General features: G+C 41.6%; 1 protein-coding gene and 1 pseudogene across 1 annotated transcript in view; one reads left to right on the forward strand and one right to left on the reverse strand.

Annotated features, from left to right (window-relative positions):
* LOC121151827 overlaps positions 1 to 25,179 on the reverse strand; it is a 38,062-nt pseudogene extending 12,883 nt beyond the window's left edge.
* Positions 1 to 26,016, forward strand: part of LOC121151834 (S-adenosyl-L-methionine-dependent tRNA 4-demethylwyosine synthase TYW1-like) — an 87,620-nt gene extending 61,604 nt beyond the window's left edge. Inside the window, exon 3 of the mRNA XM_040973688.1 lies at positions 25,831 to 26,016. Coding sequence (XP_040829622.1) covers positions 25,831 to 26,016 — 186 coding nt within the window. The remainder of the gene's footprint in view (positions 1 to 25,830) is intronic.
* Positions 26,017 to 26,951: the final 935 nt, after the last annotated feature.

Consider the following 26,951-nt stretch of genomic DNA (forward strand, 5'->3'; position numbering starts at 1 on the left):
GCCTTTCTCAAATTTAGAATACTCAGTGCAACAGTATTTCTATTCTATTTTATTATCTTTATAGTATTTATGTAGATGTAAGCTTGAGAGAGGCTTGGCACATGCAACGTTGTAATCTTATTGTATGTGTAACTTTATCGCCTTTGGAACTTATTTTCCCATCGTGTGATACAATCTTGCCCTGTAGTGATGAAGGGCCTTCCTCTAAAAATTGTTAATTCCATTGTATTTTTATGATGCCCTCTTGTGTGTGCATAACATCTAATATACTAAGACTGTAAACAAATGTTAAAAAAATATTTAAACTGTACAAACTGCATTTACTCAACAAATATGTATTGAATATTCACAATCTGGTGGGGAGTTTTCCCGACACTGGAGATCACTGAACAAGGCAGATGAAGCACCTGCTCTTTGCAAGGAGACACAGAAAATAAATGAAGATAAAACATTCATAGGCTCCTGCCTCCGAACACGAGCTGGTGAGACCAACAGAATTGTAAACAAAGCCCAACGCTAGGCAATTCAGAAGGGTAACTTTTGCCTAGCGTTAGGGAAATGAAGACAAAATCAAAACTATCATTACAGATATTTAAAAAAGCAGTAGAAATATACAACACTATCCAGAAATGAGCCACAGATGAATTACATAAATCGTTAGGATTCCAATTCGATGTATATATTAACAAAGATTCCCCTTAGGGTGAGGTAGGTAAATCAAGTTAGAGATTTTTGTTACCGTAACGACACAGACACCTGAATCAGGAGCTGAGTCGGTGGCTTCAAAGTGTTATCAGAAAGTCGGGTTGCTCTGTTTTTGCTTCGACACCCGACATAGCCCGTTTAGGCTCGAGTTTACTTTGTGGTTCATTAAAGGCTGCTGGGGCTCCTGCTATCGTGTTGGCATTGCAGCTGTCATTTTAAGCAGACAGCACAAGGAGAGGTAGAGGAAGGGCATGCTTTGTTTCTTGTCAGCTGATTTTATATAACGCTTCCTTTTATAACTGTTGGCCAGAACTCAGTCCCTTAGTCACACTATGCTGGAGGGAAGCTGGAAATGGTACAGTTTGGGCTAAAGTCTATTGAGACAGCCAAGTAGCTCTGGCATTCTGCTTACAGGATGGAAAGGGACAAGTCATCTACCACCAAGACAGCTAAGCATTAAATCCAAAAGTTAAATGAGTAACAGCCAAAATGAACCTATAGAATATAGGAAGAAGGGAATGATGGAGATAAAAGAAAAATCAAGAAACCCAAATATATGACGCAGAGGGAGGTACGGATGACGGTCACCAAAGAAATCGGCATCATTTGGTGGAAAGAAAGGCAGATCGCGGTCTGTTTGTAAGAGCAGAGAACAAGTGGCATCTCGGGGAGACGGAAGGTTCTGGGCTTTGTTGGGGGAGGGGTTGTTTGCTGGTTGAAGTGTGGAAGGCTTGAACATGGAGGCAGGAAGCTGTAAGAGGCAGTTGATCATAGTCTACCTCAGTGGAGACATGTTTGCTATCCAATCCCTACAATAACAATCTCACCGATGCTTCGGGATTCTAGAATTATTATGATACATGTGTCTATCCTTATATGCTTGTTCAGCCAGATAGCTGTTAGTTATAAAAGGAAAATGGTGTTGGGGAGAGTCTGGTACATACATTCCTATTAGAGTGTCTGGTCCCAATTCTGGCTCCACCTCACACCCTGGAAGGTTTCAATTTTGGCTCCCTTCACACTCAGCTTCGAGCTGACTTCCCTGCATCCAGCAGGAAGTAACTCATGTCTGCCACCTGCGTGGGAGACCATGATTGAGTTCCTGGCTTTTGGCTTTAAACTAACCCAGCTCCAGTTATGTATGGCAGGCACCTGCAGAGTGAACCAGCAGATGGAAGATCCTTGTGCCTCTGCTCTGAAATAAAAAATGAAAATAATTTTACAAAAGAAGGTTAATCCTTGATAACAAGTTGGAAATGAGGCATTGTTTTTTAGAAGTAGTCTTAGCTTGCCTGGGTACAGGTTTTCATCCAGCGGAGAATTGGTGTAGGGGACACACCAAGGGTGCTCTTAGTACTCTGAATGCTCTTAGTACTCAAGCAGCATCTTAACTGCACTCCACAGATGCCTGCTACATTTCAGAAATAACAATCACTTTCAGTTTATTTCAAATGGTATTTGCTATGGTCTCACCCATTTACCTGTAGTCAAAAGTATTAGAGGGATGGGCCCAGAGCGGTAGCCTAGTGCCTAAAGTCTTCATCTTGCATGCGTCAGGATCCCACATGGGCACCGGTTCTCATGCTGGCAGCCCCACTTCCCATCCAGATCCCTGCTTGTGGCCTGGGAAAGCAGTTGAGGACGGCCCAAAGCCTTGGGACACCGCACCCGCATGGGAGGCCCAGAAGAAGTTCCTGGCTCCTGGCTTTGAATCAGCTCAGCTTCAGCAGTTGCAGCCACTTGGGGAGTGAATCAGTGAATGGAAGATCTTTTCTCTCTGTCTCTCCTCCTCTCTGTATATCCGACTTTCCAATAAAAATAAAATAAATCTTTTTAAAAAAGTACTAGAGGGAAAATTCAGACTGCTAGATGGAAAATTCCAGGAATAAAAATTCATTAAGTTTTAAATTGAGGGCCATTCCAAGTAGTGTCATAAAATCTTGTTTCAGCTCTCTCCTGAGTCATCTCTCTCTCTCTCTCTCACACACACACACACGCACACACACACACACACTTACATTTATGGCACACAGTGGCCCTCCATCTTAGTTGCTTCGTAACCTTCTCAGTCCTCAGGTCCTAAAGCACTTAGTTGATGCAACAGTTGCCCCAAAGTTGTTCTTTCAGCTATGCCAGCGAGAAGCCATCAAGTGCTTCCTGAAGGTGAAAAGTTCAAAATTCTCAGCATACTATGGGGGAACAAAAAGGAATCATACACTAAGCTAGCTACAGTCTGTGATAAGGACAGATCTTGCATCTCTGAAAATACGGGCAAAGGAGAAAGAACGCGTGCTGAGTTTCGCCCAGCATGACAGCCAGTGAGTGAGCTAGAGTTCTTGTGTGTGTAAACGCCAGTACTACCCACAGTGTCCAGGATGGTGTCCCCTGGATGAGGAGGTCTATTGTTAGCATGAATGAAAGCCATTCATATTTCCCAAGAGTGGTTCAGGATGCAAAATGATGAAGACGTGTAGTCTTGGGTGGATATGAAAGGGGTCAACAGCCCCCTCCCCAATCCTGCAAGACCAATAGGTAGTTTTCCTACTTTTGGGAAGAGTTTATTCTCTCTACCTTCCTTCAAATGGAATCATTCACGACCATTCATCTTACAGTTTTATCTCAAACATTTTAGCCTAGCCATTGTTTCTGAGGTTAGCACTGTCATGTTTGAGTTATGGCAAGAATCATTTAAAGGAGAGGGGAATTAGAAAGAATAATCAGAAGCTAATCTCTTTTGCTCTTGAAACCAGCAAGAAAGAAGCACTTTCTCAAACTGACATCTGGGAAATGAAGATGGTAGACACTGCACGGGTTCTATTTCATTCACAGTAATGTGAAGGTAACTTAGTTCCCTGGTGTGGACCCCAAAGAAGCTGCTATATTTAACAAAACCTCATTTGTCACCTTCACAGCAATAAAAATGCCATTCGTTCCTTTATGGTCTGAGATATTAGATTGAAATAAATACCGTTTGTATTCAGCCCTTCGTATCTTCCCTTCATCTAGCCACACAGTAGGAAAAGTGTGTTTTATCTGTGATAGATTAGAAAGGTGGAAAATGACATACATAAAATTAGTGCAACATTTGGAGTTTATTAGTTTTAGCGCTACCAGTTTTAGAGTCTTTCTGGTGACATATTTTTCTAGCTTCGGAATTTTTGAAAAATGGGTGTTAAGCACCTGAAGAAACGATGTCATTCTTTCTTCTTCCAGGAGTGACCCACATCAAGAACTCCAGGGAGACCTGGTCCAGACATCTAAGGAAGCCTTTGTGTGTTCTTTCCTCATGCTTGTCTGTTGAGTGTCAAAGCTAACCACATGAAGATTTCTGCTACCAGAACAAGCATTCTTCCCTCTTTTCTCTTTTGGCTCATGATGGGAAATTACCATCTTTTGACTTTATCTGTTTTGAAAATATCTGCTGTGCCGGACTTTGCAAAGCACTGATGAATCCTTAAGCTGGGGGTTCATTTGTGCAATCTTAACTCATTGCAATATGATGAGTTTATAACTCATCACCTGTTTTCTTGTTTGTTTGTTTGCTTTCAGAGTAAAAGCGGTGATTACTTTGGCATCCTGGTTGCCATTTTTGGGAGGTTGTTAAGACTGCAAACCAGTTTTGGAGGATTGGCAAAAGACAATTCAGTGTTGTAGAAACTTCCTCCTCTTAATCTCTAAGAAGCAGAAATCCATCAGCTGCCCTCTCTTCAGAGGCTTTTACAAACTACTTAATTTGTAGAATCTGTGCTTAAATTCTGAAAAGTAGAAATAATATCATGCTTCTTACAAGTTGCTTCTTCTGTTCAATATATTATTACCTATGTTCATTGTAAGTAATTTTACCTCATTCTTTACAGTTACATGATCACACCCTTTCCTGGTGGAAAGATCATGTAACTATTTCCTAGTTAATGGTTATTTCCATGTGCTTCTTGTAAATAAAACTTATTTTTAAAAATATGTATTTCTTTTTCTTGAAACATAGGGTTTACAGATAAAGTCTCACATCCACCGGTTCACTCCCTAAATGGCCACAATGGCCAGAGCTGAGCTGATCCAAAGCAGCGAACCGGGAATCTCTGCCAGGTTTCCATGTGGGTGCAAGGTCCCCAGGACTTAAGCCATCCTTGGCTGCTCTCCCAGGCCATGAGCAGAAAGCTCGATCAGAAGTGGAGCATCCAAGACACCAAACAGCACCTGTATGAGATGCTGGCATCTTGGGGTGAAAGATCAACATGCTACACCACCGTGCCACCCCACCAAATACTACTTTTGAAACAAACTTGTTATCTGAAACTGTTTTAGACTTAGGTGAAAATTACAAGGTCAATACAGTGTGACCCTGTGTGTACCCCTTCCCCTCAACACACTTAGTTTTCTCTCATCAACATGCTGCACATTGAGGCATACAGATTCAAACTAACATTGACACTTGAATTTCACACTTTTCCACATTTCCTTCAGTTTTGTCTCAGGCTCTTTATCTCTTCCAGGAGCCCATCCACACTGCCACATTATCATTAATATCATGTTTGCTGCTCAGCCAGTCTCACAGCTAGCTGCTAGTAATATTTCACTGTTGCTTTGATTTGTGATTCTCCTTTCGCAAACAATGTTGAGCTTCTTTTCAAATATTCACTTGCCATCTGCATACCTTTTTTTGGAATCTGTTCAGACTCCTCACTCGCGTCCCACCCCCCTCCATTACTTAACAGGGAATGCTTTGCGTATACCCTATCTTCAGTCTTTGACTTTCATGACAACATCTTTCTCAGAACAAAAGTTACATTGCACTTTTAGTGTTTCATCTATAAATTTTACCCAAATCACATAGCTATTTTGTGTTTTTTTTTTTCTCCCTAGGAGATTTATAGCTTTATGTTTTACATTCTGCTGTCTGTAACCCCTTGAGTTCATTTTTGTGTGAGGCACTAAGTCTTATGTCTTGGTTTTGTTATTATTAATTATTATTATTATCATTAATGCACATGATTTTTCCAGGAGCTGTTGTTGAAGACTCTGTTGTCTGGATTGAATTGCCTTTATATGTTTGTCAAACATAAGTTGGTAGGGTTTGTGTGGATTGACTTTTGTAACCAGAACCCCAAAGACCTTTTCCATGTCCCTTTCCTAACACCCCACTTCTATAAAGGTAATACTAAATCCTTCAAAAGGCACATTTTTATAAATCTGTTTAGTACCCTTATTTCCATCAAATTTATCCATATTGCTAGATGTAGCAATAATTATAGTAATTTATTGCATTACAATATACATCTGATTTAATTATATGATAGTTTATTCCATTACAGTTACATTGTAAATATGTCACAGAAGAATTTCTATTAATTCAACAGCAGATAAGTATTGAGATGATTTCCGGTTTGTATCTATCATTAACTCTTCTGAACATTTTTAAAGATTTTTTTTTATTACAAAGGTAATTTTTACAAAAGGAAGGAGATGCAGAACGATCTGCTATCTATTGGTTCACTTTGCAAATGGCTGCAATGGCCGGAACTGACCTGATATGAAATCAGGAGTCAGAGGCCTCTTCTGACTCTCACACGAGGGTGCAGGGTCCCAAGGCTTTGGGCCATCCTCAGTTGTTTTCCAAGGCCACAAGCTGGGAGCTGGATGGGGGGAGTAGAGCAGTTGGGACGTGAACTGATGCCTGTATGGGATCCTGGCACATGCAAGGTGAGGATTTAGCTACTGGGCCATCACCCTGATCCCTATTCTGTACATTTTTTTATATTCATTTTGCTCATTTTGTTTTAATGATGCTTATTCATTTATTTATAATGTTAAAATAATCTGTGATATGTTTGCTATTCTTCATGGATTTTTGTAATACCTGTCTGGATTCTTATACCATTTTCTTTCCTTTCAAAATAATTTCATTGACTTGCAATTTTTTTTTTATTAAGGATTGAGTGGCTACATGATAGATAGATGCCCACACATACATTCATACACAAACATATGTAGAAACTTGTCAAAATGGAATTAAGAGAAGAATGTATTTGCCATGAGTGCTTTGAAATCTCTGCATATTTGTGGAAAATTATATTTTAAATGTTTAATTTTTTTTTTCATCTACTTGAAAGGTCAAGGCCAAGAGTGTTTAACTCATCCAAATGCCTGTAGCGGCCAGAGCTAAGCCAGGCTGAAGCCAGGAGCTGGGAGCTCCATCCCAGTCTCCCACATGGGTAGCAGGTTCCCAGGCGCACCAGCAGGAAGCTGGATCGAAAGCAGAGCAGCTGGGACTGGAACAGACGCTCTGATATGAAATGCCAGTGTCACAAGGGTAGCTTCACGCACTCTACCACAACTCTGCCCCCACCCAATGCTTTGAGACGGCTGCCTGTTGTCATCAAGTTTCCTTATGCTCACTGATCTGGGTCTGTGCTTTCCATTCTGTGACATTGCTTAGTGTTTCTATCCTGTGACATCACCCTAACCAGTTAGTATAACTTAAAAAAACATCTTGATATTTAACGTGAAGTGATCCTTTGGTCATCTGTTCTCTAAAATCATTTTTTTTTTCTACAAAACTGTCTGATCGGGTCTTAGCTCTTTATTGTGTTTTTAATTTTTTCAGTTTCCACACACATACAGCCCAGTAACATCTCTCTGTGAACTAACTCAGATGCCAGGAAGACCTAAGTGCTTCTCTTCTGTCTTCTCAGTTTCCTGGGTATGTGATTACTCATGCTCAAAACACACAGCCCTTCATGCCAGTTGATGTCTAGGGTCTTCCCAGCCTCTGCTGGACCAAGCAACTTTTTCTTTCTTTTTCTTATGCCTTTCACCAAATTGCTGATCATTTTTTTGTGAGTGTTGTGTGAGGTATCTACTGTAGTGTATACCTAAGCACAAGCTTATTAAGAAACTGTTACACTGACCCAGTCTTGGTTCAAAAGTTAGTACTGTTAAAAGCACGCCTTATGTGAGTGTATCTGCCTGTCTTCCTGTTCTACCATTTGTATTTCACTTGCCTCTAAGCCTTTTTTGCCATGGGTATATATTCATGTTATCATGCTGTATTTTTTTTTTTAGCTTCTTAAAAATTATACTTTTAGCTTTTTAGAAATTTAACATAATAAAAAAATCACATCATATCATTACATTCTCTTCTAAAACTGTCCATGGAAACAAGCTACAAAATGACAGGTTAGTTACCTTTTTCCTTCCTGCTTTCCGAGAAGCACATCTGAATGAGTTGTGCTATTGTCAGGAGCATGACCCTAGGATGTGTTGGGCTCCCTAACGGCTGTCCTGCTATTTGTCAAAGAGCTGTATCATTAGCCATTCATCCATTCCTAAGGACTGAGCGACTTGAGATTTTGTTATGTCTTGTTAATATGAAGTTGGAAAGAATGACCTTATTCATCAGTATTTATCTGAAATTTTTGCTTTTCGGTAAGTTAAACTTTCAGAAATCTAATTAGTGGCTCAACCGACTTGAATATTTTTCAGATTTTTCACTCATGCTGGTATTTCGCATTCCAGATTGTTTGTTCTGAGTTATAACCCCACTTGCTCGGAAGGGAGAGGCCTGTTGTGCTGGACCCCAGGCAACACTAAATATTGCTATTTTAAAAGACACCAAGTTAATAAGCCAGAATCGAACCTCGTTACTGCTACTTTTTGCATTTCCTTCATTACTAGTAAGTCAGTACCATATTTTAGGAGGCCATTTTACCTTGTTTTGACACAGCCTTAACAAGAGTTTGTCTTTAATTGTAGCTATCAAGATAAATCATTGAAATTAAGAACTGTAGTCCCAGGATATAATAAACGCATCCAGGGTATGTAGCACTGAGAGTTGCCTAATTACCAGCAACGGAATTCTAATTCATAACTGTGCAATGAAAAGCCTTTTATTATAAATACCTATAACCAAGGGAAGAGAGAATAATATAATAAATTCTGTGTAACATTCATCATCTTTGACAACTGTTAGCCTTCCATGGTTCTTGGTTTTTTTGTCTAACTCTCTGCTTTTGGAGGACTTTTAAATTAATTGTAATTAATTAATATAGCTTTGAACATATTTAATATTTAATCAAATAATCAACATAATGTCATTTTACCCATGAACGTATCTGAATGAATGTAACATATATAGACAAAAATGTGAATGCCTTCTCCCAGTACTTTAAAGATTTATTCATTTTTGTTGTTGGAAAGGCAGATCTACAGCGAGAAGGAGATACAGAGAGAAAGATCTTCTGTCCACTGGTTCACTTCTCAAGTGGCCACAATGGCTGGAGCTGAGCTGATCCAAAGCCAGGAGCCAGGAGCTTCCTTTGGATCTCCCACATGGGTGCAGGGTCCCAAGGCTTTGGGTCGTCCTCGACTGCTTTTGCCGGGCTACAAATCAGGCAGCTGAGTGGAAAGTTTCTCCCGGTACTTTTCATGTGTTTTCTTGGTGTTTGCAGGCATTATTATTGGAGCATATTGTATCCATAAACCTTACATGAACAATTGGGTGAAATCTTAGAAAATGAACACAGCAGGCAAGCAGGTCAGGACAGAGAATACTACTAGCAACCTCAAATCTCTTCCTGACCACAAGCCCTTCTCTCTAAAATAATCAGTATTTTCATTGCTGACGCCATAAGGTGTCTTGCCTATTTTTGAACTTTATGCAAACACTTGTGAGCTTTCAGTTATTTTATGAATATATATAGTTTTCTTTGAGCACATTTATTATTCATCCGTGATGCTGTGTACAGTGGTTGTTATTCTTTTCCACTGACATTATTTATTCTGCAACTGAGGAACATTCATATTGCTTATAGATTTGATTGCTATGAATAATTCTACTAATAACATTCCTATATATCAACAGTACACATACTCATATACTTGTTTATATCAGCTGTAGCTCTTAGGAGTTGCTGTATCACTTGGTTTGCATTTATTTGCCTATTGTAGATAATACCTAACAGTTTTAGAAATGGGTGCTGCACGAATTTATCCTTCTAACAGAAGGGTATGTATAGTCCATTTGTTTTGCACCCTTGCTGGCACCTGTTTCTCTCAGTGTTAATAGTAATTATAAAGTAATTACTCTGGCAAATTTATTTTGCATTTCTGCTTGTTGGTCATTTCAATAAGATCATGGTTTGAATATGTTTTTTTCTGGGCTAGGCACAATGGCTCAGTGACTAAATGCTTGCCTAGAATGCATCGGGTTCCCATTTGGGTTCAGGTCCATGTCTTGGCTGCTCAGCTTCCCATCCAGCTCCCTGTCTAGGACCTGAGAACGCAGTAGAGGATGGTTCAAAGCCTTGGGAGCATGCACTTGTGTGGGAGAGACCCAGAAGAGCTCCTGGCTCCTGACTTTGGATCAGCTCATCTCTGGCTACTGGGGCCATTTGGTGAGTCAACCAGCAGATGGAAGCACTTTTTCTGTCTCTTCTCTCTTCAGAAATCTGAACTGTTTTTTTCAGTTTAAAAAAAATCAGAGAAACAGAGCAGGTGGCATCTTGGATGTTTATCCATCTCTGTAAATTTGCCTTTCATGAAAAATAAAATAAAATAAAATCTAAACAAAACAAAACGTAGTGTTTGTCACATCAGTTGCGGACACACAATATCGGATGAGTTTCACCAGTGGATTTTCTACAGAGATGCCCATATCTTCAGCAAAGTCAGGTTTCTTTGTTTTCAATTTGTAATCCATTTCCTGCCTTATATTGCTTGAGCTACGAGGATTTGTTACTGAAAAACAAGGTAATGGAAGACATCCATGCCCGCATTTGTTCTTGACTGTCACGAAAAAGCTTCAGGTTTCTTACTGGTAACTACGATATTAGCTTGAGGGTTTTGTGTAGATGCTCTTCATCAAGTTCAAGAAGTTCTCCTCTACTGGTAGTTTGCCGAGTTGTTTTATGAATAAGTGTTGAATGAGGTCAGATGCTGCTTCTGCATGCTCTGCTACGATCATATGATTTTCTTCTTCAACTTGTCAGGGTGATGAATTATATTAATTGGTTTTCAAATACTAAAGCGGCTTCACAAAGCAGAATAAAGCCCTTTGCTTATGGCATATAATTCTTTTGACAGATTGCTGGATTTAATTGACTATTTTTTGCTGTTGTTGAGACTATTTGCATGGGCCTTCAAGAGTGATATTGGAACATATTTTCTTTGATATTTTATCTCACTTGTGCATTAGTTAAGTGGTGACCTGGTATGATGAGCTTTGGAAATACTCGCTGTCCTTCTCTCTTCTTCAAGACATTGTAGAGAACCGGTGTGACTTCTCTGATTAGTAGAATTTACGAGTGACTCCATTTGGAAACTTGTTCAGTATTCGCTTGACTTCATTAATGGGTGTGGGTTTCATTCACATCTTATATACATTTTGGTAGACTTGGTGATTCCAGAATTTAATACGTTTCATTCACAAGAGATTTTATTGTTTCATCTTGCTCACCAAATTTGTAGATATAGATCTATTCATAAGAATCGTTCATTTTTTCTCTTAATGTCTGTGGATTCTATACTGATGACCCTGCTCTTATTATGGTGGTAATTTTTGTCTTCTCTCTTCTTACTTAGCCGGCTAGAGGCTTACTGATCTTACTCTCTATTAAATAACCCAGCTTGCAGGCTTACTGATTTTCCTCTGTTGATTTCTTATTTTCAACTACATCAATTTATGCTCTAAGCTTTTTTTTTTTTTTATTACAATTCATCCTCTTTAGGTATCTGTGGAAGACTGCTTCCAGGACCGCTCATAGACTCTAAAATCCATGGGTACTCAAAACTCACCAAGCATGAAAACATCATACAATTTTCATATAAATACGTGCATTCTTTCATGCGACTTAAATCACCTTTACGTTACTTGTAATACGTAATACATGTGATGTCAAAATTGTACACTGGATCGTGTGGGAAATAATGAAAAGAGAAAAAATTTAAAGCAGATGACTTAGTTTTTGTAAAAAAACATCTGTTGTTGGGTGAATTCTCCCATAGGGAAGCCAGCTCTTGTATCTGCTTGCTTTGGATGTAAATTGCCTTTCTACTCATTTTCTAAAGATGGAAGGCTAGATGATTGATTTTAGATCTGTCTTTTCTAATAGGTTACTCTTTCACTGTTAAGATTTCTCCCTAAACAGTACTTTTACTGCACCCCGTGAATTGTGCAGTCATACTTTCATGATCAAAACATTTAAGCATTTCTCTTATTTTTTTTTGAACCATGTTGTATTATTTCAGAGTGTGTTCATTAATCTCTTAAGTATGTAGGGGCTCTTCCAGCTACCTTTTTGTTACTGACTTCATCTTTATCTTCATTGTGCTGTGAAAACAGGCATGATTTAAACTCCGGAATATGGTCTGTCCTCTTGAATGTTCCACGTGAGTTGAGGAACTTTGTGTCCTGCTGTTGTGGCGTGAAGTGATCTATGGATACCAGCTACATCCAGTTGACAAATGGTGTGGTTATTCAGCTGTTTCCTTGCTAATTCTCTCCTGCTGGATCTGTTTCCAATAGGAGGAGCTGCAGCCTCCCCACCTTCTACTTGATTTATTTCTCTGTCCTCATGCTCCCACCGGTTTTTATCTCATGTATTTTGGCGCCCAGTTGTTAGGTACATACACATTAGGAACTACTCTCTCTCTCTCTCTCTCTTTCTCTCTCTCTCTCTCGTATTTGCCCCTATATCATTATGAAATGTTCCTCTTTAACCCTGATAGCCTTCCTGCTTGAAGTCTGCTCTCTGAAATAAACATATCTAGTTCTGCTGCATTTGAGGAATGTTTTCTTGGTCTGTTTTTCTCCAACTTTATTCACTCTCCAGTGCCTGCACGCGCCAGGGGTCAGGGCTGGGCCTGGCTGGGACCAGGGCTCCCATGTGGGCCATAGGACCAAGACTACTTGAGCCATCAGCAGCTGGCTTCCGGGATGTGCTTCAGCAGAAACTGGGAGTGGAGCCAGCGACAGCAAGCACTCTGATATGGGATGTAGTCCTACCCGTGGCTTAACTGCCAAATGGCCACCCCTTCTTCTCCTCTCTCATTCCAGATGAGACAAAACCCCTTTTGTTTTATAATCTCTTTTCATTGGCACATTTAGACAATGGAATTTCAGGTGGTCCTTGATATAGCTAGATGAGTATCTGCTTCATTTGCTGGTATTTTCTCTAAGTTGCCCATTTTCTTTGTTTTCATTCTTATTTTGTACCTTTTCTATCTTGCGTGGTTATACCTGAGTGTCTTCTCTCCTTTCTAAGCACACTAGTTACAATGGTTTGGTTACCTCCTTTAGTGGTTTCGCTAGACTTTGCAGTTTACATTTGTAACTAGTTCAAACCCACTTTTAAAAAACAATATACTGGGGCCGGCGCCAGAGCCTAGTGGCTAAAGCCTTGTATGCGCTGAGATGCCATAGAGTTGTCAGTTCGTATCCTGGCTGCTCCACTTCTCATCCAGCTCCCTGTTTGTGGCCTGTGAAAGCAGTCGCAGATGGTCCAAAGCCTTGGGACCCTGCAACCATGTGGGAAACCTGAAAGAAGCTCCTGGTTCCTGGCTTTGGATCAGCTCAGCTTTGGCTGTTGCAGCTACTTGGGAAGTGAATCAGCAGATGGAAGATTTTTCTCTCTGTCTCTTCTTCGCTCTGTAAATCTGCCGTTCCAATAAAAATAAATAAATGTTTAAAATATGTATACCATTTCACAAGTAATGAAAATAACTCATAACAAATATTTGTAATGCCTCTCTCTTGCTTTGGTGTCATTACTATTTTCAGCTCATTTACATATAATCATGCTAAAATAGATATTCACATATGCATGCAAATATATTGTTACTATTATTTTAAGTTTTAGAAGTTTTTAATTGTCTCTTTTTCTTTTTATTATTATTATTTTACTTTATTACTGTGACTTTTTAATATCTGAGTTATGGACTTATATTGTTTTCCTTCCCTCTGAAGAACTTTTAAAAAAAATCTTTTTAAACAATTCTTGTAAGGCCTGTTGACTGGCCAAAAATTCCTTTCATTTTTGTTTGAGGAAGTCTTGTATTTCTTCAGTTTTTAAGATTATTTCAGAATTACAGATCAAATTCTAGAACATGTTGTCTTTCTCCCAGTGCTTAAAATATTTCACTGCATGCTGTCTCTTTGCATGGTTTCCGAGAAGTTGATGTAATTTTTCATTTTTGCTCCTCTATGCGTAAAGGTGTTTCTTCCGCTGGCTATTTTCAAAAATTACTTATTTATTATTTAATTTTTAAAAATATTTATCTAAGAACAGGAGAGAGAGAGACTGAGACCTCTCAACTCCCTGGTCTATTCTCCAAAGGCAAACAATGGTTAGGATGGCCATGCTGAGACCAGGAGCCAGAAATAGCCTCTTATTATCCCACGTGGACGTGGGGGACCCAAGTGCCTGGACCATCATACACTGCTTTCCCATGTACATTATCAGGGAGTTAAAGCTGAAGCAAAACAGCTGGGACTCAATCCGGTGCTTACATGAGATGCCTGCATGACAAGTGGTGGCTTGATGCACTGTACCACAATGCTAACCTCTATCTTTGATTTTATGAAGTTTTTAATGCTATGCCTCAGTAAAAATTCTTTTTGTAAAATTCTTTTTGTAGTCAGTATTCATGCTGAAGGACTATGATGCCATCTGCTTTCTGACAGGAAGGAGGGAGGGAGAAACAGGGAAAGAGAGAGAGACCATTGTTGTATGATCAGAATGCAATGCCTTACTGTCTGTTAAAGGCTCGTGTTTTCCTGGAACACAGGGAGCAATGATGTTTTCGTGAGCTAAATGGGATAGGTGCTATAAAACGTTATGTCTTCTGGAAGTTTGGTCCCTTCGTTCCTCTGTGTCTTTTCAAATTAGCAAGACTGAAAAGAGTCACTGTAGGGTGTATATAGGAGGTTGGGGGGAGGGTGTCTTTTGTCTGTCTGTCAGTCAAAGAGAGAAAGGAGACAGAACCAAATTCCTTTCTTAGAGGGAGTTTAAGAAAAGACAGAGAGGCCAAAGGTGATGACCAAGGTAACAGGATGGCTGTAGGGAATCTGAGTCAGGTATTTGTGCTGTAGTTCAGTTAGGCTCTGACCAAACCTTTGCAGACTGGGTTCTGGCTTAGAACTTTTTTTCCTGTTTTGGGCAGATGTGTTCAGAGGAAAAGAAAGCTCTGCCCATTGCACGATGAATGCTTTTCCGTTTCCTCTGCTGGAAATCTGACATGCAGCAAGAGAACCTGGTCAATTCCAAGAGGAAAAAACACAAAAGTGTGCAGGCCCCCCCAGCGCGACTGGGACCCTCCGGAGTTGTCAACTCTCAAACTTGCCCACACTCTTCCTGCAGGTGCCTGCTGCCCATCGCAGTTTCTCTACTCCAGCTGTGGTCCCCCTGCAGAAGCTGTGGTCTCAGTTGGGGGCAGCAACTGGACAGGACATGGCAATGTGCCCTATGACCTCACGTCACTGATGACTCTAACGAGAGCTGTTGATATTTTATCTACTTGATCTTTTTTTGTTTATGGTGACGACAGCGTGAAGAATTCTAAACTCCTTATATTCTGCATTAAAAAAAAAAAAACCCAATATAAAAAAAAAAACCTTCCTCAATCGAATTTTCTACCATGTGGTTCTCTCAGTATGATAGTTTATTCAGTTAGTCCTATGCTGATGGGATTGGGGTTATTGCCAGTCAATATTGCAGTGAGTTTGGTGAATGGCACTGCTGGGATTGTGTTTTCTCTTATCACTGACAACACGTGTGAATCCATTTTCTCAGCACCTCACTATTAGTCTTGGAAACTTTCAAGAGTTTAGAAATGGCATATCATTGTAGTTTTAATTCATGTTTGTTTTTTTTTTTGTCATGAAGGAGACTGAGTGTCATTTCATATGTTTAAAATCAATTTGTATCTATTTTGTTTTGATCTGCCTGCATCTACCATGTATACATTTTTTTTTAACCAGATTGTCTGTCTGCTGTCTGATATGTCAATTTTTAATCAAGTGGGATTCTGAGTTATATGTTTTGTTAGGTTTCTGTTTGATTTACAATTTGTGATTTTTTTTTTTTATTCTTCAAGGAACAGTATGTTTGTTTTCAAAGAAAGGCAAATAATAGACCTGTTTCCCTCCGCTTACTCCTGTTCCCCAGCAGCAAGCACTGTGGTTACTAGGTTCCTTCTACAATTTCTTTTCCTGTTGGATCAGATTTCTCTCACAGAATATGAGAGCATTTGTATCCCTGATTGGTTTTGTTGCCTGATCTACATTTTCAATTGTTAATTAAGGCTTAAATTGGTTGGTTAATTGATTTGTTCTGGGAATCATTCTACGACAGTTTCCTTGTCCGGCTGTTTTGACTATAAAGAGTGCTTTACTTGATTGCCTTGCAAGTTGGAACTTTGATTTTTTCATCCTCATTTAATTTATCCTAGTGGCACAGTTTGTTCTGTCTCCCATAAGCAGTATAAAACATAGTGAATTAAAGTCATTTCAAGATGCGGTATGGTTTCTGGAGTCTGTTAGATTACTTAATTTCTGGTAGTGGTAGTCAATATTGTATTTGCTTTTAGAAGCAATGGTTATTCAGAGACAGATTGATTTAAAACTGCACGTATGTGTGGGTGTGCACCCACTTCAGGTTTAATTTTTTGACGAGCATTCAACGTGGTCAATGTTCACTTCAGTTTCGTGGATTAAAGAGACAGTGCAGAAAGCAAGAGTGTCCCAACCTTGACTTACTCGTCCAGTGTAAAACTGTTGCTCATCTCTTTTCTGACTCAGCTTTTGTTCATTTCTGTTCATTTGCTACAAAGGGTGTAAGTGCCAGGAGAGTGGGCTCTGCGTTGTGCTCTGCCTCATCCCCAGCTGCTGGAACTAGGCCTCGTGTACGAAGGGAGACTAAGTGATTCTTGGTTGAATAAATGCCTGCATGGATGAGTGAGTCAGTGTTGGGGGGTTTGGAGGATGGGAAGAGTTTGAGATAATAGTTGAAACTTGTGTTACCAGAACAGCTCAGTGGGTTCTTCCCTTGTCTTGGTATAGAAATAAAAAGCCAGGGATTGGTTGCAGACAGAGAAGTTTTATTGACAGAGTGACCAAGTGAACGCAGAAAGAACGAAGGGGAAAGCATCTCGGAGGAGAGAGCCGGGAGGTGGGGTTTCTCTTGAAAAAAAGAGATGGAGAGACATCAAAGGTTTTCACAAGTGTTGTCATTTTAAGAGTTCCGCTCTCTTTTCTGGACAGGAATCTGTAGGAAAGAAGTTCCCCATTGGTGGTCTCTCAATTAGTTAGGAAATGACTGGGCAGTTCTTGTGCCCCCCACTGGAATGTGTGGCCAAGATTTTAGTGGACCTGGATGGTCTCAATTTACTTGTGTTGTACTGTGTTCCAGGCCCAGTTTACTTGCACTAGCTTACTCAATTTTCCAGTAGTTAAGTGAGATATGCACGCTGTTTCTCCCCCGGTTTTACAGGGGCACAGGCAATGCACCTGCTTTGTGCACCTGACTCCAGACTCCACTGGCTTCATACCATGCTATCCTCTTGTACTCTTCTTCTTCTTCTTTTTAAAATTTTCACTACTTGCATTTTCAGTTCATGTGCTCGTTGCCTCTAAGAAAGCCATAGTTCAGACCCAAATTGGAATTTTCTCATAAAGACCTGGCTTAAAATTTTTAGAGTTGAACAATGTCTGGCCCTCCTGCCACACACCCCAGTTGTGCTTTTTGAGTGAAGCTGTTTTGAGTTGTCACCTTCAGCTTAGCAGAAAGCTGGATCAGAAGCTGGGCTGCTGGAGCTAGAATCGGGCACTCTGGTATGGGATGTGGGGGTGGACGCCAAGAAGCAACCTAAGCCACTGCACTCAGTGCCTAGCCCTCCAAGCATACACTCTATAATACTGCACTACTCGGGCCCAGGCCTGGCACCATGGCCTAGTGGCTAAAAGTCCTTGCCTTGAACGTGCCGGGATCCCATATGGGTGCTGGTTCTAATCCCGACAACCCTGCTTCCCGACCAGCTCCCTACTTGTGGCCTGGGAAGGTAGTCGAGGATGGCCCAAGACCTTCAGGTGCAGACCTGTGTGGGAGACCCAAAAGAGTTCCTGGCTTACGATCTGTGCAGCACCCGTAGTTGCGGTCACTTGGGGAGTGAATCATCAGATGAAAGATATTTCTGTCTCTCCTCTCTGATTATCTGACTTTGCAATAAAAGTAAATAAATCATTAAAAAAAAACACTGTACTACTCCCAACTCCACTATATACAGTGCTGTATTTGCAGAACTGCACTAGAATAAGCAGTCTAAAATAAATTGCATTTACCGAAATAATTAATCTCCAGATAAAAAGCAGATTTAATCCAAATGAATGTGGAATCCAGTTTGTATTGCTATTTTCTAATTTTTTTAAACCAAAACGGACAGTAAATTCATCATGATGAATATGTCCTTCAAAGGGGAAATGGCAGCTGTCACCTTGCAGGTGATACCCACAGCCCGTTATTAACGTTTTATTGAAATCGAATTGGTTCTGGTCCCTTTTCTTCTTTAGACCATAGGAGCTGCAGTAATGATAACGTGACTTTAAATAAAGTCTCTGGAACTGTTACATTCAGCAGTCTTCCCCAAAGGAGAATTCCTATGCAACAAGAAGGAAGCAATGTTACCTGTGTGAAGTCGGAATTTCCTCAGGCTCACATGATGAGTGCTTCAGTACCATGTAAGCATTTTTCAGTCCTGATAAATCATCCTTTAAACTAAAGCCAGACCTGAAATTTATTACATTTGTGACCATTCTTTTATGAGAGAATGTCTAATTCACAGTGGTAACGGGGGGTTGGGATCTATTCCTACCTCTGAGGAAAATCCTTTTTCTTCAGGAGGAACTGTCAGATCCTCAGCTGCCTCCCATCCTTGCCCTTCTTCACGCCTTTCTCTGGGAGGCTCCCACGCTGGGTGAGACTGGCATCTCTTAAGCCTGGCATCAGAACGCTCAGGAAAGCAGTGCCGTGCTGGCCTCTTCTGCTTTCTCCTACTTAGGTACCACTCAGGCTTGTGCTCAGCGAACTGTGTGCTTCTCTGGGTCCCATCTCCTTGTGCTCAGCCCATCTGTGCTAGGTCCATCCCTGCCAGGGAGGCCTCCACTCGTCCACCCCACCTGTGTTCCGCTTAGCCAGTGGGCCCCCTAGAAGGCCTACTGGGATAGAACACTGATGTCTTTCGCAGAAGTTACCGTGCCTGCATCGTTCCTGGTTATTTCCTGCGTGTTTACCCTTGAGCTTCTTGTCTTGTATTGACAGTGTGCATCTGTGATTTGCTGCAAGTTGCAGTCTGCAGTTTGCTTTTTGAATTCTTCTGCTGTTGACTCGAGTCTCTAGTTCATGCTATCCACTTGTCATTGACTTGGGTCTCTAGTTCATGCTGTCCAGCTTAGTCAGCCTCAACCCTGAGTTAAGAAAACTCAAACAAGTGTTGACAGAGAAGCTTCAGGGACCCTGAGCATGGAGATGAATTCCTAAACACACCTCACCAGCAGTGCTAACATGTTCTGAAGGTGACAGCATAAGCTTTTACATTATTATTTTTAATGAAATTTTATCATTTCCAGCCAGACTCTTCTCCAGCCATCTTTTATTTATTTTTTTTTTAAGTTTGTTTGTTCATTTGTTTGAAAAGGCAATTACAGTGAAGCAGGGACAGAGGTGAAGATATTCCATTTGCTGGCTCACTTCCCAAGGCTGGAGCTGGGCTAGTCCAAAGCCAGGAACCGGGAGCTTTTCCCAGATCTCCCACCTGGTGGCAGAGGCCCAAGCATGTGGTGGCATGTCCTCCACTGCTTTTTCAGGCACATTAGTATGGAGCTAGATCCGAAGTGGAGCAGCTGGGACTAGAATCAGTACCCATATGATATACCGGTGCCATGGGTGGTAGCTCTGCCCACTGTGCCACAGCACCGCATCCCAGCCATCTTTTCCCAGCTTCCAGGATGATAGACAGTCCTGCAGAGGAGAAATGCATGCCAGAACCACAGAGAATGTGGAACCTCAGCTTTGTATCCAGAGCTCTCGCTCCCACCCACTGGCTCTGATGTCACTGGCTTTCCTCTGTCTCTTACAAACCAGCTTGCATCCTGTGCTCTCTGTTGTTTTCTTGTTGCTTAAGAAGGAAGATGATCTTCTCTTGTCTTTTTTAAGATTTTTATTTATTGATTTTTGCATCTGTTTGGAAGGAAGCAATGCAGAGAGATCCTCCATCTGCTGATTCTCTTCCTAGATCCTTGCAACAGCCACGTTTGGAACACACAGAAATCAGGAACCTTGAACCCAGTCTGGGTCTCCTGCATGACTGACAGGGACCCATGCACTTGATCCATCTCCTTTGGGCTAAGATCCTCTTTTTTCACACTCATGGAGCAGTGCAACAGTGCTACAATTATGATACTTATAGATTAATATATTTACATGGCATTTTTTCCTGTTGCAAAACTTTGACCCATTTAACATAGAAAATCGGAGGGGAAAGCACAGTGGCTCAGCAGGCTAATTCTCTTCCCTGAGGTGCTGGCACCCCACATGGGTGCTGGTTCATGTCCTGGCCGCTCAACATCCATATGGCCTGGGAAAGCAGGGGCGGATGGACCCCTGCACCCACATGAGGGGCCCAGGAGAAATTTCTGGATCCCATCTTCAGATCATCTCAGCTCTGACTGTGATGGCCTTTTGGAATGAGCAGATGGAAGACTGTAAAATCTGCCTTTCAAATGAAAATAATTGTTTTTAAAAGAGAGAAAAATGCTGCAGTACAAGGAAACACAGGCAAGAAACTCAAAGAGGATAAATTAAAAAAAAAACTTCCAAAATTCTGGTTTTTTGTTTTGTTTTGCTTTGTTTTTGATTTATTAAAAGGCAAGGAAGCAGAGGGACTCTCCAAATGGCACAAGAGCCAGGACTGGGCTAGTACAGGGTCTCCAGGAGCAGCCAGAACATGAACCTGCATTCCTATGGAACGCTAGGTGGCTGCTTAAACTGCTGCACTGGAACACTAGGTCCTATTAAGAAATTATTAGAGCCCAAATAAAGCACATGGTTTTGTCAAGTCCAGAATGATAAAAGAACCATTTCTATCTAAACTGATGGTTTTAATAATGGTAGCCACTGGGTATATTTGTTACATCTAGTATTTGAAATATAGCTACCCCTGAAATAAGCTGTGTTGTGTTAGCTATACTTTGGAATCCAAAGATTTAATATCACAAAAAAATGAATATTAACTATCTTGGCAGTTTTTATACACTGGTTACTTCTGGTAGTGGCAGTACTTTTATTATACATGTACTGTAATATATATGAAATTTCTTTCAGTGAGATAGCACTGCCAATTGCTGATTTACTTTCCAAGTTCCCCTAACAGCAGGGCTGGGCCGGGTCAAGGCCAAAAGCTAGGGGCACACTGCAGGTCTCTCACCTGGGTAGACAGAGCCTAATTTCTGAACTAATCACCACCAACTTCAAAGCTCCCTGTCTGCAGGCAGCTGGAGCCAGGAGCCAGGCACAGAAGTCAGATACGTGATGTGGGACTCAAGCACACGTCCCTGGTGACTTAATTGCCTAAATGCCCACCCCAAAATATGTTTTATGAACTAATTCCATCTGTTAAGGTTTTGCTTTTTAACTTTTTCACCTTATCTTCACCAAAAAAAACCCCCACAAAGTTTTGTTAATTTCTTATTTTCTCAATGAGCTCATTAGAAAATTTTTTGATTCCTATTGTATTTCTGTGGGACAACATCTGCTTATATATTTAGTGTCACATAAGTGAAAGACATCAAGAGTTGTGGTTATTTGTGGAAGTTGGTAAATCGATTATAAAATGGTTATGCACATACAGAGGACCAAGAATAACAAGGCTTTCTTGAGGATATATCAGAGAACCTGTTCAAATACAGGATCTCTCAACTCTGACAGTGCTAACCTCTTTGGCCAGATAATTTTTTTTAAAATATTTTTTTTCTCTCTGCATCTCCTCTTTGTAAATCTGTCTTTACAATTAAAATAATAAATACATCTTTAAAAATATCTATTTGTATTTGAAAGGCAAAGTTACAAAGAGAAGAGGAGAGAGAGAAAGAGAGAGAGAGAAATCTTCCATCTACTGGTTTACTCTCCAAGTGGCCACAACAGTTACAGCAGACCTGATCTGAAGCCAAGAGCTTCCCCTGGACCCAAATCCAAAGACTTGAGCCATCCTCTACTGCCTTTCTAGACCGTAAGCGGGAAGCTGGATGGGAAGTGGAGCAGTGAGGACACAAACCCATATGGGATGCTGGGACTGAAGGCAGAGTATTAGCTTGCTGTATCATCATGCCAGTCCCCAGATAACTCTTTGTAAGGGAAGGAGTGGAGGACTTCCTTGTGCATCAGGGGATGCTTGTCTTTGAGCTTAGACCATCAACTAGATGTCAGTTGCAGGCTCCACTTGCGAAAGCAAGCAAGCAAACAAGCAAGCAAGCAAGCAAGAGAAAGAAAGAAAGAAGGAAGGAAGGAAGGAAAGAAAGAAAAAAAGAAAGAAAGAAAGAAAGAAAGAAAGAAAGAAAGAAAGAAAGAAAGAAAGAAAGAAAGAAAGAAAGAGAGAAAACCCCAAGATGTGGCCACATGTTTATCCTATGGTGTAAAATTGCATGTGATTGAGAATTACTAACTCTGTTGGATGCTGAAGTCTCATAAAGCAACAGTTTTATAAAGCAGGAAGATTTTCCATCTGATGGTTCACTCCCCAAGCAGCTGCAATGGCTGGAGCTGAGCCAATTTGAAGCTAGCAGGCAGGAATTTCTTCCAGGTTTCCCACATGGGTGCAGGGTCCCAAGGCTTTGGGCCATCTGCGACTGCTTTCCCAGGCCACAAGCAGGGAGCTGGATGGGAAGTAGAGCAATCAGGACATGAACCAGCACATGCAAGTCCGGGACTTTAGCCACTAGGCTACCACACCGGGCCTTCATTCCTAGAATTTTTTTAACACGGTACTGAAATTTATTCACTAAAATTTTTGTAAATTTTTCGCTTGAATTAGTGTAAGTGATAACAGTCGGCAGTTTTCTGCTCTTTTTGTTAAGTTTAGACTTTGGGAACATTCTAGCTTCTCTTGCATTATATATGACATTTTAAATATGTTCAAATATATTTGTGATCCAAGGGACCAGTTGGTTATTTATTTATTTTTCATTTATGTACATTCACTACAAAAAAAAGAGTAGGGCCAGGGGAAGAGAGATTTCTTCCATCTGCTTGTTCATTCTCAAATGTCCACAAAGCTGAGGCTGGGATAGGCTAAAGCCAGGAGGTTGAAATTCCATTCAAGTGTCTCTGATGGGCGGCAACAAACCCAAGTGTTTAAATCATTTGAACCTGCTGCCTTCCAGGTGCACATTAGCAATTAGCCGGACTGGAAGCAGAGGCAGACACTCTGATGTGGTGTGAAAGTGCATGTACCCCAAGCAGCAGCTACTCAGCGGTACACTCTGCCTGTTTAAAATCAACTTAATTTTGTTGTAATATTTATTATAAGGGCAAAGAATTGCAGACCTATTTAGGCCTCCAATTAGGATGGTGAGAGTCAGGATGGGGGGGAAGTTGGGAAGATGTTTCCATTTTCCTTACCGTGTTGTGGGGGAAAAGTGTGCTGTTCCTTGCTGTAACGCAATGGGTAACACTTGTGTTACACCGATATCAGTGTAACCCATGGATAGAAACAGCTGTTTGTTGTCACCTTCGAGGCCCCAATGTGAGGAGGAATGTTCTGAGGGTGTTGCCTGAGTGGTCTGGATTGTTGTGAGAAGTTATCAGCATGGCCTCTTTACACCAGAGGTGAGAAATTCTTCTTAAGCTTCTTTGCTGCCCTTGTCCACCTCAGCGTGCCCACAAGGCTTGTTGTAGCGCCTGCTCTGGAGCGTTGTTCAACCTGTCTTTCCTCCCATCTTCTTCCTCATCCCCTATCTTTTGATGAGGTACACAAAGTTTTCTGTTGGCTTAGGTGAGCTGGTTGTCTTGCCTTTCGTCTTTATCTGGGTACGCTCTCCATTCCTGCATAAGGTTTAGCTGCTGAGGTGGCCTACCCTGTGACATATGCTCTGGGGTTGGACCACATGTCTGTGCGATTTTTTTTTCCCCCTGAGGTTGGGGATTGAGCACAGTAGTTTAGTGGGGAAGCCCCTTAGAAACCTCACCTTGCTTTTATGTGTGCCAGCTGGTGCAGGGTTGGGTTCAACCTGCGCCCCGTACCAGCCACAGTGCACACACCAGTGGATACAGATGCTTGTTTGAAGCCCCCAGTCCTTGTTCTCAATGTGAACCTGCACGTGCTGCAGGAGCTGCGGGTGCTGCCGGCGCTGCAGCTTCACATGACCCAACCCAGTCTCTCACACACATGGCAAGTACTGTGGCCTAATCGGGGTGACCCTGTGATCCCCTAATGTGCCCAGTGCCAGTCCCAGTTCTCCTATGTGCTGGTGGGTGCTGCAGCCTAGCTCAACCCAGCCTGCCCTCCCACCCCAACTCCTGCGTGTGCCTGCATGTGTTGGCATTCCCAAGAATTTCCTAACAGGGTCACCCCAAGTCCTGCTTCTCACATATCAGTGGGTGCTGCAGATCAGTGTGCCCCCACTGCCCAGCCCCAACGCTCGCCAGTAGGTGCTGCAGTCCAGCAGAGTGACCTGCTCCCAGCCTTACACTATGCTTTGAAAGGGACTTTTCAATGCAGTTTACCAGTAAATCGGCTTGGAAAGCACCATCTATTGGTAGGAATGCCCAATGCTCTTTACAAAAGATCTCTCTCTTTTTTTCTTTATTAAAGATCTCAGTGCTCCTTCCTTTTATTAATTATGGAAATTTCCCCACACAGACAACAGTGAAAAAAATTGCTATGATTTTGTTCGTGTCTCCCTTCATGTTGTGAGACTTGTTATGTAAGACATGATTTGGGGTGTGGTTACTGGATTGCTACTGGGAACATGGTGCAGACATTCATGCATCATTGAGTACACCTAGCCAAATACCTTTGCCGTGTTCTGGAGTTACGGGCAAGTCGCAGGTCCTGCCTCCCACTCATGGATAGGCTCTGAATATAAATTTGATAATTATTAATGCTTTGTCATCAATAATGTTTTTCTGAGATTCTTCAATTATTCCTTTTGGATCCTAGGCAGGAGCTATAGGGTCAAAGTATACAAGTATTTGTAAAGTTTAATGACAGCTGACTAATTGCTTTTCAGAAAGCTGGTAGTTCTTGGTACATAGTAAATAAAGGGCAATGCTGACAGCCCCCAAATGCACCTTTTCTGCCATCAAGAAATGCCAGGAGATCACTAAATAATGAGAAAAAGGAAAGGGGACAAGAGTAATTAATAATTCTTGTGATTACCAAGCTGAGGGTTATTACCTGAATGCCTGAAGATTTCTTGATGTAATTTTTCATAGCCTCAAACTCTTTGGAGAGTTAACTGTTTCTTCCTAAATCAAATTCATTGTGAATGCGTCAAGAAATCTGTGGGTACCTAACCTAGTGTCGGGGATGGTGTGAGTAGAGAGACAGAGGCCTCCGAGAGTGTTACTTCATTGCGGATACTTTTCATCTTTCTCCAAATCAAGACCAATTTGCAGATATTCATGATAGCCTCAACCTCATCTGCATTCTCTGTGGGTTGAAAATGTCTGAGCATCCTCCTTCCTTAAGAACGCTAGATATTGGTCCCGGCACGATGGCGCAGTGGTTAAGGTCCTCGCCTTGCACGCCCAGGATCCCATATGGCCACCGGTTCTAGTCCTGGTAGCCCCGCTTCCCTTCCAGCTCCCTGCCTGTGGCCCAGGAAAGCAGTCGAGGACCGCCCAAAGCTTTGGGACCCTGCACGCATGTGGGAGACCCAGAAGAGGCTCCTGGCTTTGGATTGGCTCAGCTCCAGCCCTTGCGTCCGCCTGGGGAGTGAATCATCAGACGGAAGATCTTCCTCCCTGTCTGTCCTCTATATATCCGCCTTTCCAACAAAAATTAAAAATAAATCTTAAAAAAAAAAAGAATGTTAGATATTCCACCAACATACAGACAAAGTTGGGCTCTCTTTCATTTCAGAAACAACGAACTGTGTACCGACTGACGCTGGTGAAGGCCTGGAATGTGGATGAACTGCAGGCGTATGCTGAGCTCGTGAGCCTGGGGAATCCTGACTTCATCGAAGTGAAGGTAAGCCATGGCCAGCTACACGTGACACCCCGGGCTTTCTTTGATGACAGCCGTGGAGCTGATTTAGAACTCTAAATGCAGTCCCAACATTGTATGCTTTTCGTTCAGCAATATATATCAAGAACTGGGCATTCCTATAGCTACTTTGAGATACTGTACAGTACGCTAGTACATTCTTGCTCTTAGAGAACTTGCATTTTATTCTGAGGTGTGTGACAGTGCATAACAAATAATTAAGAGCTGTACGGTGGGGCAGGCATTGCCACAGAGAATTAAACCACCGCTTGTTATGGCCAGATCCCTTAGCAGAGTTCCTGGGATGGAGTCCTACCTCTGCTGCCAATCCAGCTCCATTGCTAATGTGCCTGGGAGGCAGCAGATGATGGCCCAGGTATTGGGTTCCTGCCAGTGCATGGGAGATGTGGATGGAGCTGCTAGTTCCTAGTTTGGGCCTGGTCTAGCCCTTGGGTGTTGTAAACATTTGAGACATGAAGCAGTGGATGGAAAAATCTATCTCTTTCTCTCTCCCTAGCCCTCTCTTTATCCCATCACTCTGGATCTAAATAATCTTTTTTTTTTAAAGATTTATTTATTTTATTGGAAAGGCAGATGTACAGAGAGGAGGAGAGATAGAGAGGAAGATCTTGCATCCGATGATTCACTCCCCAAGTGACCGCAATGGCTGATGCTATGCCGATCCGAAGCCAGGAGCCAGGAACTTCTTTCTGGGTCTCCCACATGGGTTCAGGGTCCCAAGGCTTTGGGCCTTCCTCAACTGCTTTCCTAGGCCACAAGCAGGGAGCAGTATGGGAAGTGGAGCTGCCAGGATTAGAACCGGCACCCATATGGGATCCCAGCGGGTTCAAGGTGAGGACCTTAACCATTACGCTATTGTGTTAGGCCCTGCATCTAAATAATCTTTAGGAAAACCATGCAGTAACATAAATACGTTGAGATTTCTAAAAAGTGTTGTGAATAATCCGTTTTCTTTTAAGCTTTTATTGCGAAAA

Source organism: Ochotona curzoniae, unplaced genomic scaffold, assembly GCF_017591425.1.
Source record: "Ochotona curzoniae isolate NIBS_2020 unplaced genomic scaffold, NIBS_Ocur_1.0 contig_2321, whole genome shotgun sequence".
In the NCBI taxonomy this organism is placed as follows: Eukaryota; Metazoa; Chordata; class Mammalia; order Lagomorpha; family Ochotonidae; genus Ochotona; species Ochotona curzoniae.